Here is a 17,897-nt window from a genome sequence, read left to right on the forward strand (position 1 = left end):
GAGCTTTCGTCATGAAGAGTTGTTCTAGCTTCGCCCACATTCCAGCAGCAGTCTTTTCTTTGATGACTTTCCTCAAGATTTGGTCACTAAGACTGAAGATGATGGCATTTCTGGCTCTCTTCAAGATTTCCCCTTTCTCTTTCTCTGGAATGGTAGAGGCCATCTTAGACTCGCCCTTGAGAGCTTCTTCAAGCCCTAATTTTCCCAGATGCGCCATCAACTTTTCTCTCCATAAGTTGAAATCATTCTTACCATTGAATTTCTCGATGTCAATCTTGAAGGTCGTCATGGTCGATCTGATTCTTGGCCAGTGAACTCGATCGATGTAGCGGTTTCGCTTCAGAACCACCAAGAATCCTCAATTGTGATGTTTGCTGCGTTCTCTGAGCACCGATCTCTATCGGCTCTAATACCAATTTGTGAGGAAATTTATCCTCCGCACTTGAAGAAAGAACACAGATTTCTAAAAGAGAAAATAAAAGCAAATATAAACGAACAAGACTCCAGCAATTATACTTGGTTCGGATTCCAAATAATCCTAATCCAAGTCAGGGATTTCTCTTCCCTAGTCCAATCCACTAATAAACAGGGATTACACTCTCGGATTCTCTCACGCTTCTCAGGGATTTTCTCTGAATTTCTCAAGAAACTATCACACACCCAAAGACAGATTACAAACCCAAAAATTCACCCAGCTGAATTTCTCTCTCTCAGTAATCTCACGTGTACAGAGAAGTTTTCCTTTCTGAAACCAGGGTGTGTTACAACATATCACCAATCCGTTATTTATACCAAATTAGGCCAAATAGAAGAATGACACGTGTATTGGTTACTTTGCTAGCTGTGAGAGTCTGCAGCCTTCCACAACCATTTGTTGACTTAACCACACGTCATTCCTTAAGCATGTGTAAATTAGAGACACCAAATCAACAAATAATAATAAATAATTACAATCCCATGTTTCACGATACTGAAGGAGATTGATAATCCTTATTACTAAGCATGGGCTTGACCTAGGAGAAGCTATGCTATGCAACCATTGACAAATAATGAGTTTGAGATTTGCATGAACAGAATGTGTATGAACTATGTCCCAGAAGATACTCAGACAGGAGTTCGGAAAAGGAAGAATGTTAGGCCAGTCCTGCCATCTGTGGCTGCATTTTACATGGTGAGCCAAGGCTCTAGAAATAGCACATATATCACTGAAGGCGTGTCTAAGTATCTGTATCAGATAAAGAAAGAAAAAAAAAATCTTATTCGGAGACTTATTGACAAAAGAACATACACCAAATATTTGAGAGGAAAAAAAATTGAATATAAGAGTTTATCCTTTGAAGTCCTAAAATATACAATAGGGGTAATTACAAATCTTTTTACAAACGAACAATGAACTGTAGAATAAAATGTTGTTTACGCACGCTTTTGCATCGCCAAACTTTCACCCAACTTCCTCCTTTGACATGCAAGCCGAATCCGCATTGCTTTGATTTTTTGTTGGATAAATTTCATAAATTCCTCTCTCGACTCGAATATTTAATTTGTACCATCCGTTCCTCCAATTTTGAGATTGTACCAAATTTTCTCATTCTATTAACCTTTTGATGGAAGTGACATGTCTTGAGCATTGAGATGTTTTATTCTGTAAGATGACTAACCTTAGTTCAGACAAGCACAACATTTTCCACAAGAAAAAACTCTTAAAATGAACTCTTAAAATGCAGAGAGCTATCTAGATAATCATCAACACGAGTTTCAAATCTTTACTTTTCATGGAAAGAAATTTTTATCTATTTGATCATTCCAAAGTGTATGAAATTACAATTAAATAAACTTGAGGGTAATATAGGGGAAGGGACGTAAATATAACACATTGTACCGAGACAAGTATAACACACTGTACATACTTTTTGCCACTTGAGGCTAGCTCAAGTGGTTGGGTGCGTGAGTGTGCATGCGTGTGTCCACCAAGGTTCAAACGCTGGTGATTTCATTTCTTGTATAAAGTGGGAGCCATAAGCCCCACATCGTATATTAAAAAAAAAAAGGTATAATACATTTTACAGACTACAGAGATAGTCTCCCGGCACAAGTATATCCATGGATGAGAAAATATGTTCCTCTAAATGTGGAGGAGCTTCTCAAAGAATTTTGATACCAATGTGTGATATGTTACATCTATGTTGAGAAAACTTCCTACTGACTGAAGAAAATTACTCCTTTCGATGCCTCAAAAGAAAATTTCAGCACAAACGGTCACAAGGACTTCATCCAGTTGAACTCGGATCAGCAGGGCATCGTCTTTCGTCATAAACCAGGCGCGCTTGCCAAATCTTGTTAGGAATGTAAGCTCATGCGTTTGCGCATATTACTCCTGAAAGAGGAGAGAGAGAAGAAAGTTGGTCCAGAAGATAAACGATATGAACTATCTAACTCAGCAGCATCAATAGGCAAGTCTACAATGCATGTCGTCCTTGAAGGAGATCATTGGTAACAATTTAAATTTATTTATTTATTTATTATACCATACGGAAGTGTTGAGTCTACTATAAATATCAAAAGCAGCTAAATAAGCTAAATCATCTAGAAAGAAAGGGATGATGCAGGAAGTCCCGTTTCCTTATTTTTCGCATGAAAGAGAGCGTTGAAACGCATAGCAAAAATGAAGGATGAAAAACCTAGCGGCTCAACCTCTATTTTTTTCATTTCTTTTTCTTGGGGCAACACCATAGCATTCCTCAGAAAAATAGAGGTCAACCAACCTGCGGACTGAGACGAGCAGCAAAACTTCCGTTCATCGATGTGTTTGACATCGAGGCCAATAAACCATGATCCAGCACTGATATCATCATGAGCATATGTACGCAGAATAAACCTTAAAAAACAGCAATATAACGTTAGGCCAGTCCTGCTGGCACGTGTGGCTGCATTTTACATGCTGTTGCTAACAAGAGGGGTAACAGCAGAGAGAACTTACTTGTTCACCGAAACATACTGAGCCAAGGCTCTAGAAATTGCATAAATATCAGAGGAGGCGTGTCTAAAATATCTACATCAGAGAAAAAAAGAAAGAAAAAATCTAATTCTGAGACCGAGGTTGTTGACAAAAGGACATACATCAAACATTTGAGAGGAAAAAATATAGTATCATATAGAAAGCATTAACACACTAAGAGTTTATCCTTTGAAATCCTAAAATATACAATGAGGGTAATCTCTTTTTACAAAAGAACAGTGAACAGAAAAACAAACTGTCATTTACGCACGATTTTGCATTGCCAAACTTCCACCAATCTGGCTCATACCATCTGTTGGTCCTGTATATTAAGACAGCGCAGAAACACACATTACGTTATAATTCGATATTAAAGATGTTTCACAACCTTAAGAAGATGTCACCGAATATATCATGTCGACGAAACTCACGGCTCAGAGAAAACTTCGCCTGATTTCATACACCCAACATAGATTCGAGACTTCTCCAAATAAGTAGAAAGCATTGCTCCCAAGGCATCTGGACAACAGAGGAAAAGAAATAGTTAGCCTGGACTTCCAAACAACTCCCTTTAGCTCACCAGATTCCGTAATGATATTAATAAAAACAGCCCACAAGATCACTATTCTTGCTCTATAGTAATCTTGCTACCGATTATTTTACACGAAGCAATAAAATGTGGGCTATTTTTTTCACTACAGAAGAAATATTAAGAGCTTTCAATATATATTATGTGGTAAAGGAGGGCAAAAGATGCTTTTATCTAAACCATATATCCTTTTGTTCATAACATATGCACAGTTTTGGATCAATCCAGATGAAATTAAAAACTAAAGCATCTTAGTGATATGGGTTGACGTTTCAAGAGTTCTCCAACTTGATTAGCTCAGCTCAGTTCACAAATTGGAAACTGTGATAAAGGGGGAGGCGGTAGAGTAAAAGAGGTCCCCGAGGTTTTCGGACAGATAATAGAATTTCTATAGGACATAAAGTTTCTAGCAGACAAAAATAACCTTATGATAATATGGCTAAAGTGCCAAACTAGACCTGCCTGTGATACTAAAAAGCTTTCCATAAGGACTACATACCAATATTAACAAAAACATCATCATTGACCTTAACAAAAAACTCAGCTTCCCAATTCTCTACAGCATGAACTAGGAATGCCATTATCTTTTTTGAACGCTTCTCCGGAGATTCCTCTTGATCATCCTGTAGGCAAGCCAAAGTCGAATAAGAATCACGTACTGATATACTAATGTATTTCTTTCTTTACACTGCAATTTTTTTTTTTCCATTCTGGTTGATTGCCAAATGCCATTTGTAGATTTTAGAGATACGTTACAATTTTAGCACTTAATATAAGTTGAGACGATTGTATCGTTAGATATGAGACATAACGTAAAGAGTGCATCCAAACAAATTATCAAACAAATTCATCGAATTATTGAACATACAAGAACAATGAAGTCATTTGTATGCTTATTTTCTCGGTCAATTTCCCCGTCCAAACTGTCTTCACGTTTTGAACTGCAGGATACAAAAGTCAACTAAACAGGGAACTCGAAGCAATTCTTGTGATAATTATAAATCATTGCTTTACCGACCTTCTTCCAATTACAAACCGTACAATGATGCCCTTTTTATCTGCAAGTTTCTTTAAAGCTGACCCTACAAAACAATGTATTTACAGATTAATACTACAAAAGGAAAGAAAGGTTGCAAAAGGAATAACAAGATATTCCTACAAAACAATCTGAAACCATATATGAACTGAAAAATGATATTCTTTTCTCGGTCAGAAATGGATCGAATGATCCAATACACACCCAACAATCAGAAGATTCATTGGACACTAAACTACATCAGAATAAGCAACAGTCAAAATACAAGTCTAATCAATTAGAAATACCAAATTGAGTAACAACAAACATCAACTTTAGAAATTGATTACTAGAAAAGTAGAAGACAATAGCTGGGAAGTTCTATGACTGTTTTTGCTGCTCCGCTCAATATTGAAATTGGGAACATCAATGGAAAAATAACACTTTTTTGGAGTATGTAAGAAGGATATAGATCATCCATTCACATCAACTTTACATTTGAAACACGGAAAGAAAAGTGTAGAACTCATAAACAGTTACCTGTTGGCATCCACGCCTTACGAATTGCATCTCTATTTTTTCTGCGCCCAAAGGTCGTAATAATTCCTATTACAGCTAAAAGCTCTTTCCTAGGACGAGCTTCGTCATGTTTTGACAAGCTCTTTGGAACAAAACCTTCCTCTCTAGCTGCAACCAGCTCCTTTTCAAGAGCTGTTAACTTCTTCTGGTGTTCCCTAAAACATTGTCACTGAGGGCCTGAAGTTGAAGTACGCATTGCAGCATACGTATCCATAATATTACTGCTAAAATCAATTTATTACCTGCAGGTTATAACTTGTAGTGTACCGTCAACTGATATTGTTGAATGATCACCCTGAAAATGGAAAATTGCCTAATCAATACTCATGGGGTCAAATTCATCTTTCGTCCTTGATTTTTTAGGCCGAATCCTCAATCCCGTTTTGGTAACTGACTTTTAAAATGTCCCAGAACGAGTTGTTTATCTACCAAATTGTCTCAAACTAGTCATTCCGTCAATTCAACTGGTAAAATCTCAACGAGAAAAGGAGACAGTTTCCTTCTTATGCTTTAACACATGTAAACTCAAGATTGAAAGTTCTATAGGATCCATTCCATGAACTCTTGATACTCTCATTCTCCTAATACCCAATTACATATACTCAAGAGCAAAAAAACTATTCATAGAGTATTATTCATGTTGTGAGTTCGATAAGTTGTCTAAATATCACATAAACTGAATAAAGCTACTATCTTTGAAAATCACAGGACTTGAAATTCTTACTAAATATACACACACACACCTATATATATACCTGAGAAGTTGTCTTATCAAGCTCCTGCATCAAATAAACTCTATCCTCTGCGTCCTGCCAGAGACTAAAACCAATCCATTCCAACCTTATCAAACATTGATCCAACAAATTCACCAACCAAAAACAAATCAAATATTTTCCATTTTCCTTTGAACTCACCGGCCAGCGACGTAAACCGCGGCCATGGTGGCGAACAAGGCGAGGAAAAGAAGCGAAACTGGCGGCCGAGAAGCCGAACCAGAAATCCGGTTCTGAGAATTCCGGCTATGCATTTCAAGCACAAAGCTTTTCACTTTACAGTTTCCAGTGAGTTTTGAGGATGCTTTGGCGTCTGTGAATTCGGGTTTATCAGATCTGGAGGTTGATCTCAATGTCAGACCAGATGAAAGTGAAGTTGAAAAATGGAAATAAATAATGAAATGTGGGTTGAATATCGCGTGGAAGAAAATTTGACAACACCCGGAAGAAGACGACGTTCTAACGAATACTTCAAGGTAGGACTTCATGTTCTTGTTCTTGTTCCCCGCATTTTATCTACAATCTCAATTTAGTCCTTAAACTTTTAAAAGTCTTGAACTTGATCCTGATTTATCACTTTACTTCATTTTAATCTCTCTAATAGCTTGATGTTAAAGAAATATATAATATACATGTGATGCTGACGTAAATAACACTATCTTGATAAAAATATGTACTTGATTATTGAAAATAACACTTCGCTAACAAACCATCATCATAGATTTGTCTGTTAAGGTCAAACTAACAAAAGACTTAAAATTAAAACAAATTGATAGATCAAGGTTAAATTTAAAATGTTTTGAAGGCTCAAAGAATAAATTGAGGAAATTTTTTGCTTCTAAAACCGTGATTAGGATCGTGGTTAGGGTTGGAGTCGGAATCAAACTCGAATTGAGGTCGGGGTCATAAACAAGGGTGGTTGTGTGCTGGATTGAGTTAGGACATGGTCGATCCCAACCTCAACCTTAATGCCAACCTCATCCCACAAACTTAGGGGTTGTTCTTTTCATAATTAAGTCACAACTCAAGTTCTATTGTTACAGTATTTTCTCTCAAAAAATTCAAAATTAATTTTTTTATTATAGTATTTTTTCTCACATAAACAACTTAAGTTGTGAAAAGAACAACCCCTTAGTTTTGGAAAATGATCATTGAATTTGAACTATTGGTCAAATCTTATTATAATCATTGACTTTTAAAGCATTTTTTATAAGTCTTTGATCTACCAAGTTGTTTTAATTTAGTTCTTCTATTCATCGAATTGTTAAAATTTCAACAGAAAAAGTTTGGACTTCTTTCTTAATAACCATGATCTAACATGTAAAACTACAAAATTAATTCCCACTAAACCACACATGGTCCTAAGGTTTTTTTTTTTTTGTTGGTCAAAATTTTAGCAATGTTATGAATAGAAGGACTAATTTGAGATAAGTTTATAGATCAATGAATTGTTCTCTTACGTTTTAAAAATTGTAGATCAAATTAGAACGAGTGTTATTTAGAGACTAAAAATGAGATTAACCCTATGTGGTATGTATTATTAATCTCATTGATAAAAATGTAAATACGATATAGTCTGAGACTTAACGTGAAATTTATCTACTAATGGGCCATATGTAACTTTTGTTAATAAAAATGTTGGTAATCCGTACTATCAATCCTTGGACTTAGGGTAAACCTTAGACTTTGGGTATGATGACATTTTGGTTTCTAAATTTTTAATTTTGATATACTAATTTTAGACTTTTATTATTTGATAGTTTTAGTCTTTGATACTAAAATTAATAATCAATTGTTAAAATTTTACGCGGCTAATCACATCTTTGTTAAATAATTAAAAATTTTATGTAAATAGTTACAACAATTGCAAAAATATTATAATTTTTAAGGAGTTTTAATACTAATAAAGAGAAAATTTTACATATATCATATTTTTTTTTATGTAAAGTTATAAGTGATAAGGCAATGAATACATTATTATCTTTGTTATATTACAAAGTCTATAATCAATTTTAATTTTTAGGGATCAAAATTATAGGAAAAAAAAGTTTAACGATCAATATGTCAAAATTCAAAGTTTAGAGATGAAAATGTCATTATATCAAATGTTTAAGGACGAGGTATCAATCTGGTAAAAATAAAAAGAGGAAAACAAAAAAACAAAAGGGTAAAAAAAGGACTCGTGAGTACTTGCTGATAGGAAGCAATTTATAAGGCGCTTGGCTCAATTTTAATCAATCGTTGGATCCAGGAAGTTTCGCAGTCATCTTCTTCTTTTTCTGTTCTGAATTCATCACTCTCCTCTCGATCTTTACCGTCGATCGCCGAAAATGAACGACGCCGATGTCTCCAGGCAGATCCAGCAGATGGTCCGCTTCATCCGCCAGGAGGCGGAGGAGAAGGCCAACGAGATCTCCGTCTCCGCCGAAGAAGTACGTACGCCTTTCCAATTTCCTTTCTGTAATTTTTAGGGTTTTTTTTTGGGATAATTTCGATTGGTTTCGTGTTGTGAATTTGGAATTTTGAATGGAGGATTTGTCAATTTTGCTTTATTTTTTGCGGAATTGATTGGGGAATTGTGGGCGGTTGTTTTCAGGAATTCAACATTGAGAAATTGCAGCTAGTTGAGGCGGAGAAGAAGAAGATCAGGCAAGAGTACGAGCGGAAGGAGAAGCAAGTCGATGTTCGAAAGAAGATGTGAGATTTACTGAAATCTTATTTGTCTTATTTGATTTGTTTTTCTGTGTGTTCTGGTGTAGTTGGAATGGTACGAATTGTGTCAAATGGGTATTTAGATCAAGTGTACTGACAACTGATAATAGTAAAAGATCTGATTGGTTTATGATTGATCAAAAAAGCTGTATGGAATCAGAAAGCACGCTTTTGTTAATTTTGTGTTTTGTGTGTGATGGGATTCGTTTTGAATCCTGATATCTGTTGACGATGAAATTCAGATTCGGAAATAGCCAGTGCGACTTGAACGGGTGAAATAATCTGTAGATTTGAACATTGGGGGTAATGGGTTAGAAAAAGATGGTTGCTTTTGCCTTTTTGTTTTCTTATTGATTTGGACAGGCCATAGTAGTTTGGAAAGAGTAGTGACAGTGACTTAAGTTATGGCAAGAAGTTGGGAGAAGTGGGTTTTTAGGAAACTGTTTAAAACTGTTGTAGATTTCTAGAAATTGATGCACGGGTAATCAAGTTCCCAATTCCAGCATAGCTCAATTTGTTTGGCTAGAGAAGAGGTTCATTAATTTTTACGTGAGTAATCAAGTTCTCAACTCCGGCATAGTTCAATTTTGTATAGAATGGGTTCATTTGGCGAGTCTTTACCTCTTTGTGCTTTAATGTACAATACTCTAGACCCGGAGAGATAATGTTATTTTATTGGACTGTTGCAGTGAGTACTCCATGCAACTCAATGCTTCTAGAATCAAGGTTCTCCAAGCTCAGGACGATGTGGTTAATTCCATGAAGGAGGTAGCGGCCAAGGAGCTGCTGAATGTGAGCAGAAGTCACCATGTCTATAAAGAGCTTCTGAAAGGTCTTATTGTTCAGGTTAGTAGGTTTTTCAATTAATTTAGCTTACTTAATAGGATATTGTCTGTATCTAGATGCAGCTTTCAAGAAGTTACGTGAACGGTTGGTAATTAGAAATTAAGAATATTCTTACTATTGCCTACTACTGAAGCACTCTGATTTTGCATTACAGAGTTTGCTCAGGTTAAAGGAGCCTGCTGTCTTGTTGCGTTGTCGGGAACATGACCTTTCTCTGGTTGAGTCTGTGCTGGAATCAGCTGCAGAGGAATATGCAGAGAAAGCAAATATTAGTCCACCAAAGATCATAGTTGACAGTGTCTATCTTCCACCTGCTCCTAGTCATCACAATGCCCATGCCCTTTTCTGGTATTTATTCTTTTATATTTTAAATTGAGATTCCTATATATTTTCTTTTATACAAAAGTCAGCCGTGTTACTGTCATGAGATGTATGATAGCCAGCTGATTAGAACAAGATTTGAGTTGTCTTGCTGATGAGTTTTCTTTCCCCAATAGTTCTGCTGTAAATGAACATTAAAAGTAAAGTCTGCTTAATGCTTATGATTCTTTTTCTTGGTTGCGCAGTTCTGGAGGTGTGGTGTTGGCTTCTCAAGATGGCAAGATTGTGTGTGAGAATTCCCTTGATGCACGTTTGGATGTTGTATTCCGTAAAAAGCTTCCAGAGGTACTTATCTAAATACCAACTGTGTCTTTTACTTATCTCATGCCTTTGCGTTCTATAAAAAATAAAAATCTTTCAATTGTCTCATGCCTCTGTGTCTACTACTGCAAATGTTCTGCTCATATGGTGACAGTAAATCTAGTTCGTTGCTTGTAAAAATGGTGATGAAGGGGCAAATATAAGGATGAGTTTTTTAGTCATACACGGATTAGACAATATTCACTCATGCTCAATGTCTGCGTATTCAAAGTCAAAACAAGTAGAAACTAGAAACAGAAAGAGAGCAAAGAAAAATAAAAGAGTAGACTATGTGAACCTGGTTAAATAGCCAATATCAGGCAGCTTTTTATTGCTCTTGCCTTCTCACCGTTGCATTTGCCGGTTGTTATTTTTATTGGTAAAATACATACGGAATGCTATTGCCATGGTTGAACTTTGAAGTTTTATGCTTAAAAATGTATAATTAGTTAGTAATTGGTAAACTCAGACACATTAGGAGTAATCAGATTCGAGTTCTAAGCTTTATTATGATCTTCTGCATAAGTAACTGGACTCTTTCAAAGCATGTTATTTGACAGATTGATGAGGTTATGTGGTAGGTTAGGTGATTATTACTTTCGTTTCTGTAATCATGCTTGAGTTTAAGCTTCTTTCAATTTCTATTGCAGATCCGCAAGCGGCTCTTCGGTCAAGTCCTTATTGCATAATGGGATGATGGGTTGTATTGCTCGTCACTCTTAAGATTATTTATTGTTTAATCCTAAAACTTGGTCATGGAACCATGTGATGTATTTTTAAATTGCTTGTTTGTGTTATCCCAATTTTCTTTACTCCGAATAACTTCTTTGCCAAGTAGCTGTATGTTGGTTTGGTTCTCATCTCATCTGCGTTATAGAAGTACTTATTCTTGGCACCGATGATATAAATAAAAGTTTCCAGCTTGAGAGCATTTTGTTGAACATGCTTCCAGGTGATTGGCATTTAAACTCACGCTTTTCCCTCGAGAAAAAACTTTGATTCATTATGCTAGAATCATAAACATTGGCCTCAAAGACTCGTCTACCTAAAATATGAGGTGATACATTACATGTTCACAAAGACCTCCCAGCCAAGTCTTAACAATTGATAGATTGTCAAACTCTTCACAATAAGGCTTTGACCACTGATAATATAAAGCAGCTTTCAGTGCGATTCCAATCGCCAGGATTTCAGCCTCCGAGGAGCTACCGGCGCACACTAGCTTTGCACGGGGGCTGACCACCTCTGCACCATCATTCTGAAACATAAAGGCACGAGAAGCTCACCCTTCCTTAAAAGCTGCATCCACATTAGCCATGATGGCAGTTTCACGAGTCGAATCCAAAGGGTGGAAGCTGTTGGTAATCCTCTGCTTATGGTATTGGCACATTATCTTCGATGTGAATGCCGATACCGACGCTACATATTGGTACACGAAAATGATATGTTTTGACATGTTCATTTTGTACTCTGATGCATAATTATTATTTCAAATGTCACATTTATTTTTCGTCATTTTAAGTTTTGGAACATGCAGAGGTAATATCGTGTTCTTGAAAGGACAACAGTAAGCAAACTTCAGCGAGAGGGGATATGTCGGTTTCTCGAACGGCGACAAATTCTAATACGAGATTAAATGAGAAACAAAAAATTACTTGAGAAACGACGTAAAACTTATTAAATATAAACTACATTTTGATTTCATCAATACGACACAAGTCCTAGGATCCTAGGCTGTAGCCTTCGAAAAATGAACTACATGTCGTTTTACCTGAAGAACATGACCTAATACAGAAACGAGATGTCGTCTTATTACTTAAACAAAAGAGAAAAAAAAAAAAAAAAAAAAGAACTCTAATAAACGACATGAAGCTGCTTAGCCACACTTCTAATTTCATACTCTCGATATTTACATTTAGATAATACGCTATTAAAAAATCTAGATCTTTTCAATCAGTAATTTTTTCAATGTTAAATGCTTACTTTAGGGTGGGAAATTTTTATACAAAATCACAAATATTTCCTTTAGCCAAAAGAAAAAAAAATCTCTAATATTCTCTTTCAGATCAAATTTTTTTTTTTTTTTTCCTTTCTTCAGAAAATGACCTTAAAATAATTTCAAATTAGCCCTCAGGTGACTGGCACATGACACATTAGGCTACTAATTAGATAATAATAATTATTATTTATATAAAATTTAGAGTAACGTACTATTTATTATTAAGAGCAAATGTAGGGGTCAGATTGAGAGTGAGTCTGAAATTTAAGGCTTAACTACTATTTAAATTAAATGTTGGGGTCAAATTTACATTTAGACTATATTTTAGGGGTATTTGTGCAAATAATCGTTTTCCATTTTGCAGTAACAAATGGTTCTAAACCCCGTTGTGCCCAAGCCCGGATCATCATCTTCTTCTTCTTCACTACACCCGAGTCCTGAGGAGCCCCGAGAAAATCACTGCCGACAGGTTAGTACACTTCTTTTACGCAAATCAATATAACACTAATAAAGAATCAGTTTCTGCATCGAAGGTTTTAACTTTAACATTTTTTTTCCTTCTTCAATAACTCTCTCTTCTCTTCTCTCTCCATTTTCAACCTTGACCGACCTAAACCCAAGGTTGCAGAGAAACTGAGCAAAACCAATGGTGCCCAGAAACTCCAATTGCTTTTACATGTTTTTTTTTTTTTTTTGCTAATCAACTTTTACATGTTTTTAGTTCTAATATATTTGCGCTCTTTTAAGATTTCTGCAATATTAGACCTTTATCTGCAGCCAATTCCTCTACTTGATGTGATAATCTGCTTGTAAGTGTATGTTTCTGGTTGTCACTTTATTCTTTTTGTTTTGGGTTTTTGTTTATTGGGTAGGAGTCGTTTTCTGGAGAAAATCCTTCTTTCTTATCTGGGTCTATTCCCTTTCTTAAAGTTTTTATTTTTTTTATTTCTTTTTCCTTCTGGAGATATTTTTGTTTCTGTTGGTTTGGATTTCACAGGTGAATGCTAAATGGCCTTTGTTTTTTTAATTAAAACTTATCTGATCCGTTTTGAATTTTATTTGTGTTTCTTATCACTTTCTAGTGTATAAATGGATGAACTTTTTGCGTCATAAATTTATGATTAGATGTTGTGGAATAAAAGGAAGAGCATTTCTAAGCTATGTGGTTTTTTATTATTTGTAAATACTTTTCTTTGGTTCCTATTCCAAGCTTCTTATTTGTTTTTGTTTTTGTTTTTTTGGTTCTTTTTTTTTTTTTTTTTGGTTTTTTTCCCCGTCCATTTATGCAGATTTCGACACTTATGAATGGCTTGGAGGGTACTTGAGAAAAAGGTAAATTGATGTATTGAGTCTGATCCTCTCTCTATCTCAACGACAAAAGTGGTTTTTACATGGATTAATGTACGTAGTTGTTATTTTGATTTGGCAGAAATTGAAAGTTGGTTAAGTAGTTTAATCTGATCTATTCTCATGTCCTGATTTGTCTTCAAACTTCAATGTTTTACTTAATATCTTCTGTAGGGAATACATTCAAGTCTTGCTAGAGCTCTAAAGTCAACACAGCAAAGACATGAAGTAGGGTTGGTTACTTCATCAGTTCCTGGGGATGCAGCGAAATCAGTTTCTGCCTTACTCGGATGCGTATCAGGTAGATCAAAATGGCTGACGTTCTTTCATATGATACTTTAGGAAGAAAATTAACTTATGTGTTACTTAAATCTTGGCTACTTGGGCTGCTTCTCCCATTATATTTGGATGTTTATCTTACGTGTTGCGTGACCCTTAATAAATTAACAAAATAATTGCTTGTTTCTGAAATTTGTTCTCCAGATACCTTTTTTGTCTCACTATCACAGGCACGGGGTTCTGATCATTGTGAAAAATTGACAAAAGAACTCCAACTTCGGTGAGTTTGCACAATTCTTTTTATTTGGTTCTACTCTTTAAGAAGTTTAGGCTTATGTGCTCCAGTGTTATCACCTCTGCATTGAAGTATGTATGTGTCTGCGTTTACAATGAGGTGCCCATTTCTTTTTAGTTATTTTGGGATGTATAAGATGTAGGCATTGTTAGGCTTACATTGTGCATTGGCCCTAGTCGAAGTAATGTTTGAATTTAGCACTAAGTTCCAAATGGTAGAAAGCATGCAGAAAAAATTCTCCATGAAATGTCGAATAAATGAAAAGAAAAGAGAAACGAACTTCAGAAACTGATTAGTGCAGTGGTTATAAAAATCACTGCCCTAAATGGTGTGCATCAATTTTCGTAGGAAAAAAAAAAGTGTTGTTTGTAGTAACTGGTAAACAATCTATTATTCTTCACTCCTATTCATCCTAGTAGGAGGAATTTGTTCATTTACATAATAATATAATGTTGCTTATTTGATATTTGATGGTGGAAATATCTTAGGTGTTATCATGCGAGCACAAGATTATGTGCAAGAATGAGAGGTGCTGAGGCGGCTGTTGGTCTGAAGGCTCCGGAAAGAGGGAAGTTTGTGCAAAAGGTCAAGAAAAGCCAGCCACCTGTTGAAGCTCCATACATACCTCCACGAATGCAAAAGCCTACGAAATCGCTGGATAAAACAATAGACATATTTGAGGGGATGACACTTGTGGAGTTTGCGAAACGTACTGGGCAGTCAGTGGCCACTCTGCAAAATATCCTTATAAGTGTTGGGGAAAAGGTTATCTCAGAGTTTGATACTCTCAGCATCGATGTTGTGGAGCTGGTAGCAATGGTATTTTCCGCTTCTAGCTCTAAAATCTTTTGAACTTGTACACTAGTATAATTGAGTTGGTTTTGGAGATAGTAACTCAAAACCTTGTGTTTTTCTGCTCTTTACAGTTTCTCTCCCTGATAATATATGTTAAGTACTGCATTTTGGATGCTTTAGAAACTTAAAAAGGATCCTTAATTATTATTATTTGCTTTCTTTCTTTTCAGGAAGCTGGGATCAATGTAAGGAGGCAACACTCGAATGAAGGTGCAGAGATTCTTCCTCGGCCTCCAGTTGTAACTGTTATGGGTCATGTTGACCATGGGAAAACTTCTCTTTTGGATGCTTTACGCCAGACGTCGGTGGCTGCTAGGGAAGCTGGGGGCATAACTCAGCATCTTGGTGCTTTTGTGGTTGCCATGCCATCTGGAGCGTTTATCACGTTCCTTGATACACCTGGTCATGCAGCATTTAGTGCGATGCGAGCAAGAGGTGCTGCAGTCACAGATATAGTTGTGCTTGTTGTAGCTGCTGATGATGGGGTAATGCCTCAGACTCTTGAAGCCATTTCTCATGCAAAGGCGGCCAAGGTACCAATTGTCGTTGCAATTAATAAGTGCGATAAACCAGCTGCTGACCCAGAAAGAGTAAAAGTCCATCTTGCTTCAGAGGGCGTGCTGCTAGAGGATATGGGTGGAGATGTTCAGGTGGTTCGTGTTTCAGCACTGAAGAAAACAGGATTAGATGACTTAGAGGAGGCTTTGCTTCTCCAGGCAGAGATGATGGATCTAAAAGCGCGAGTTGACGGTACTGCTCAAGCTTATGTGGTGGAGGCAAGACTTGACAGAGGAAAGGGTCCACTGGCCACTGCAATAGTGAAAGCAGGGACTTTGGTATGTGGGCAGCTTGTGGTCGTCGGCTCACAGTGGGGTAGGATAAGAGCAATTAGAGACATGTCTGGGAAGTTAACGGAGAAGGCAAAACCTGCTATGCCCGTTGAGATTGAAGGGTTGAAGGGTTTGCCAATGGCCGGTGATGATATTGTTGTTGTGGAGTCTGAGGAGCGAGCCAGAATGCTCAGTGAAGGGAGAAAACGGAAATTTGAGGCTGATAGACTTAGAAAGATTAGTGAGGGGAGGGAAGAAGTTCCAGAAGAACAATCAGAAGAGGCTCCTAAGCGGGTTGAGATGCCAATAATTGTAAAAGCAGATGTTCAGGGTACTGTCCAAGCTGTTACGGATGCATTAAAGAGTTTAAATAGTCCTCAGGTATACCATAAGCACACAAAACACCAACTCTAGAATCTTCTTTGGCCTTCCAAATATGCCAGAGGACAGTCGCACATTTATGGTTGAGATAACGTTTTGGCTTTTACTGAAATTCTTCATTTTCATTGCCCAGGTTTTTGTTAATGTAGTACATGTTGGTGTTGGGCCTATTTCTCAGTCAGATTTAGACTTGGCACAAGCATGTGGCGCTTGTATAGTTGGATTCAATATAAAAAGCCCACCTAGCTCCATCAGTTTGGAAGCTACTCAAGCCGGTATAAAGGTACAATCCCCTGTCTTTGGAATGCTGGTTTTTGCTTGAAATATTGGTCTTGCTTCTCGGGTAACTACCAAATCATACGAAAATACATTATTTTCATCGTTGTGCAGGGGCGTTGGAATGTCACGTACTCTTGCTCTAAAGCATTCTTTTAGCTTTATAAAGTACAATGAAAACATGCTAAGTTTTAGCTTATGTATATTTCTTTGATTGGTTAGATATTTCTGCACCGTGTGATCTATCACCTTTTGGAGGATGTCGGCAATTTGATTGTAGACAAGGCCCCCGGGACTCCTGAAACCCATGTCGCTGGGGAGGCTGAGGTGCTGAACATCTTTGAGATTAAAGGACGCAAAAAGGGGAATGCAAAGATTGCTGGATGCCGGGTGCTTGACGGACAATTAACCAAAACCTCAACCGTAAGGCTTCTGAGAAGTGGGGAGGTCATGTTTGAAGGACCCTGTGCGTCTCTCAAGCGAGAGGCGCAGGACGTCGACGCGGTGAAGAAGGGGAACGAGTGTGGGGTCATCATCGAAGATTGGAATGACTTGAGGGTTGGAGACGTCATTCAGTGTTTGGAGCAAGTGGTAAGGAAGCCAAAGTTCATTTCCTCCCAGAGCGGTGCTGTTCGGATAGAATGCTGATGACTGATTTTTGGTGCTGTTCGGATAGAATGCTGATGACTGATTTTTGTTTCTCATTTATAGCTATTCAGATATAGTTTGTTTCTCCTCTAGTTGCTACTTCACATATTCCTGATAAGGTAGAGCTCGACCTGATGGGGTTCATCCACACATTTTAAAAATTTTGCTTGCCAAGCTATATGTACTTTAAGAAATCGCATTCAAATTTACTCTGTAGTCATTTTTGGAAGATCATAGTGAATATCTTTACACAAGTTTTGGTGTAAATTTGTTGTACCATGAAGAATCAAATTATAATTGTAAGAAATAACGGTGAATGAAATATCAATGCCTTAACTTTCTGCTTCATATGTGTTATATACAAGTTAATCTATATTCACTATATATGCATGCTCATTCATTAATGTTAAATATCTTAAGCGGGAAAGACGATGAAACGTTGACGGACAGGTTAGTCAAGACATAACAGGGTGTATAATACTATGTTTGATAGTAAAAACATTTTTTTTTCCCTTTCGTTTTCTCAAAAGTAGTACAAACAAAAGTTAGTGGTTTGGTATTTTCCGAAAAAAAAAAAAAAAAGGGTTATTGGTTTAATTATTGAGATGATCCATAGCCTTGAACCAAAGTTCTTTACTACAAAGTTGATAGAAAATAAAAGCTTATTTGGTAACTTTCATCATTTTTAACAAGAAGGTCATTGAAGTAAGAGAGAGAAGCGACAAATTTTTCTTCAACTCCAATCCAATATTTCATTAAAATAAAAAAGACAATACAGAAGAGGATGACAAGTGAAG

At 36.6% G+C, this 17,897-nt stretch overlaps 3 protein-coding genes across 3 annotated transcripts; 2 read left to right on the forward strand and 1 right to left on the reverse strand.

Annotated features, from left to right (window-relative positions):
• Nucleotides 1-1,936: 1,936 nt before the first annotated feature.
• LOC21395316 (hydroxyproline O-galactosyltransferase HPGT1) lies at nucleotides 1,937-6,433 on the reverse strand. Its single transcript, XM_024171179.1, has 12 exons — nucleotides 6,093-6,433; nucleotides 5,934-5,997; nucleotides 5,421-5,473; nucleotides 5,140-5,333; nucleotides 4,603-4,666; nucleotides 4,453-4,525; nucleotides 4,084-4,207; nucleotides 3,427-3,514; nucleotides 3,267-3,317; nucleotides 2,978-3,049; nucleotides 2,763-2,875; nucleotides 1,937-2,374 (listed from the first exon to the last, which is right to left on the reverse strand). Exons 1-12 carry the CDS (start codon nucleotides 6,203-6,205, stop codon nucleotides 2,352-2,354), a joined length of 1,032 nt encoding a protein of 343 aa, XP_024026947.1. The 5' UTR covers nucleotides 6,206-6,433; the 3' UTR covers nucleotides 1,937-2,351.
• A 1,699-nt stretch (nucleotides 6,434-8,132) lies between these two features.
• On the forward strand, nucleotides 8,133-11,131 carry LOC21395317 (V-type proton ATPase subunit E). Its single transcript, XM_010106700.2, has 6 exons — nucleotides 8,133-8,383; nucleotides 8,548-8,648; nucleotides 9,353-9,509; nucleotides 9,664-9,857; nucleotides 10,076-10,175; nucleotides 10,841-11,131. The coding sequence occupies exons 1-6, from the start codon at nucleotides 8,282-8,284 to the stop codon at nucleotides 10,877-10,879; spliced, it is 693 nt and encodes a 230-aa protein (XP_010105002.1). The 5' UTR covers nucleotides 8,133-8,281; the 3' UTR covers nucleotides 10,880-11,131.
• Nucleotides 11,132-12,576: 1,445 nt separating this feature from the next.
• Nucleotides 12,577-17,422, forward strand: LOC21395318 (translation initiation factor IF-2). Its single transcript, XM_024171172.1, has 8 exons — nucleotides 12,577-12,658; nucleotides 13,479-13,521; nucleotides 13,711-13,837; nucleotides 14,020-14,095; nucleotides 14,599-14,929; nucleotides 15,136-16,176; nucleotides 16,310-16,459; nucleotides 16,675-17,422. Exons 2-8 carry the CDS (start codon nucleotides 13,495-13,497, stop codon nucleotides 17,098-17,100), a joined length of 2,178 nt encoding a protein of 725 aa, XP_024026940.1. The 5' UTR covers nucleotides 12,577-12,658; nucleotides 13,479-13,494; the 3' UTR covers nucleotides 17,101-17,422.
• The last annotated feature ends 475 nt before the right edge of the window (nucleotides 17,423-17,897 follow it).

This window comes from Morus notabilis, unplaced genomic scaffold (genome assembly GCF_000414095.1).
Source record: "Morus notabilis unplaced genomic scaffold, ASM41409v2 Scaffold118, whole genome shotgun sequence".
In the NCBI taxonomy this organism is placed as follows: Eukaryota; Viridiplantae; Streptophyta; class Magnoliopsida; order Rosales; family Moraceae; genus Morus; species Morus notabilis.

Bases quoted from the DNA above. Each gene is read 5' to 3' on its own strand.
- LOC21395318 (XM_024171172.1), top strand. From the start codon at position 13,495: ATGGCTTGGAGGGTACTTGAGAAAAAG. The intron at 14,096-14,598 runs GTGAGTTTGCAC...GAAATATCTTAG, and splicing joins ACAAAAGAACTCCAACTTCG to GTGTTATCATGCGAGCACAA. The intron at 16,460-16,674 runs GTACAATCCCCT...TTGATTGGTTAG, and splicing joins CTACTCAAGCCGGTATAAAG to ATATTTCTGCACCGTGTGAT.
- LOC21395316 (XM_024171179.1), bottom strand. From the start codon at position 6,205: ATGCATAGCCGGAATTCTCAGAACCGGATTTCTGGTTCGGCTTCTCGG. The intron at 5,334-5,420 runs GTAATAAATTGA...ACAATGTTTTAG, and splicing joins CTACAAGTTATAACCTGCAG to GGAACACCAGAAGAAGTTAA. The intron at 3,050-3,266 runs GTGCGTAAATGA...TCTCTGATGTAG, and splicing joins AAGTTTGGCAATGCAAAATC to ATATTTTAGACACGCCTCCT.
- LOC21395317 (XM_010106700.2), top strand. From the start codon at position 8,282: ATGAACGACGCCGATGTCTCCAGGCAGATCCAGCAGATGGTCCGCTTC. The intron at 8,384-8,547 runs GTACGTACGCCT...GGTTGTTTTCAG, and splicing joins TCTCCGTCTCCGCCGAAGAA to GAATTCAACATTGAGAAATT. The intron at 9,858-10,075 runs GTATTTATTCTT...TTGGTTGCGCAG, and splicing joins AATGCCCATGCCCTTTTCTG to TTCTGGAGGTGTGGTGTTGG.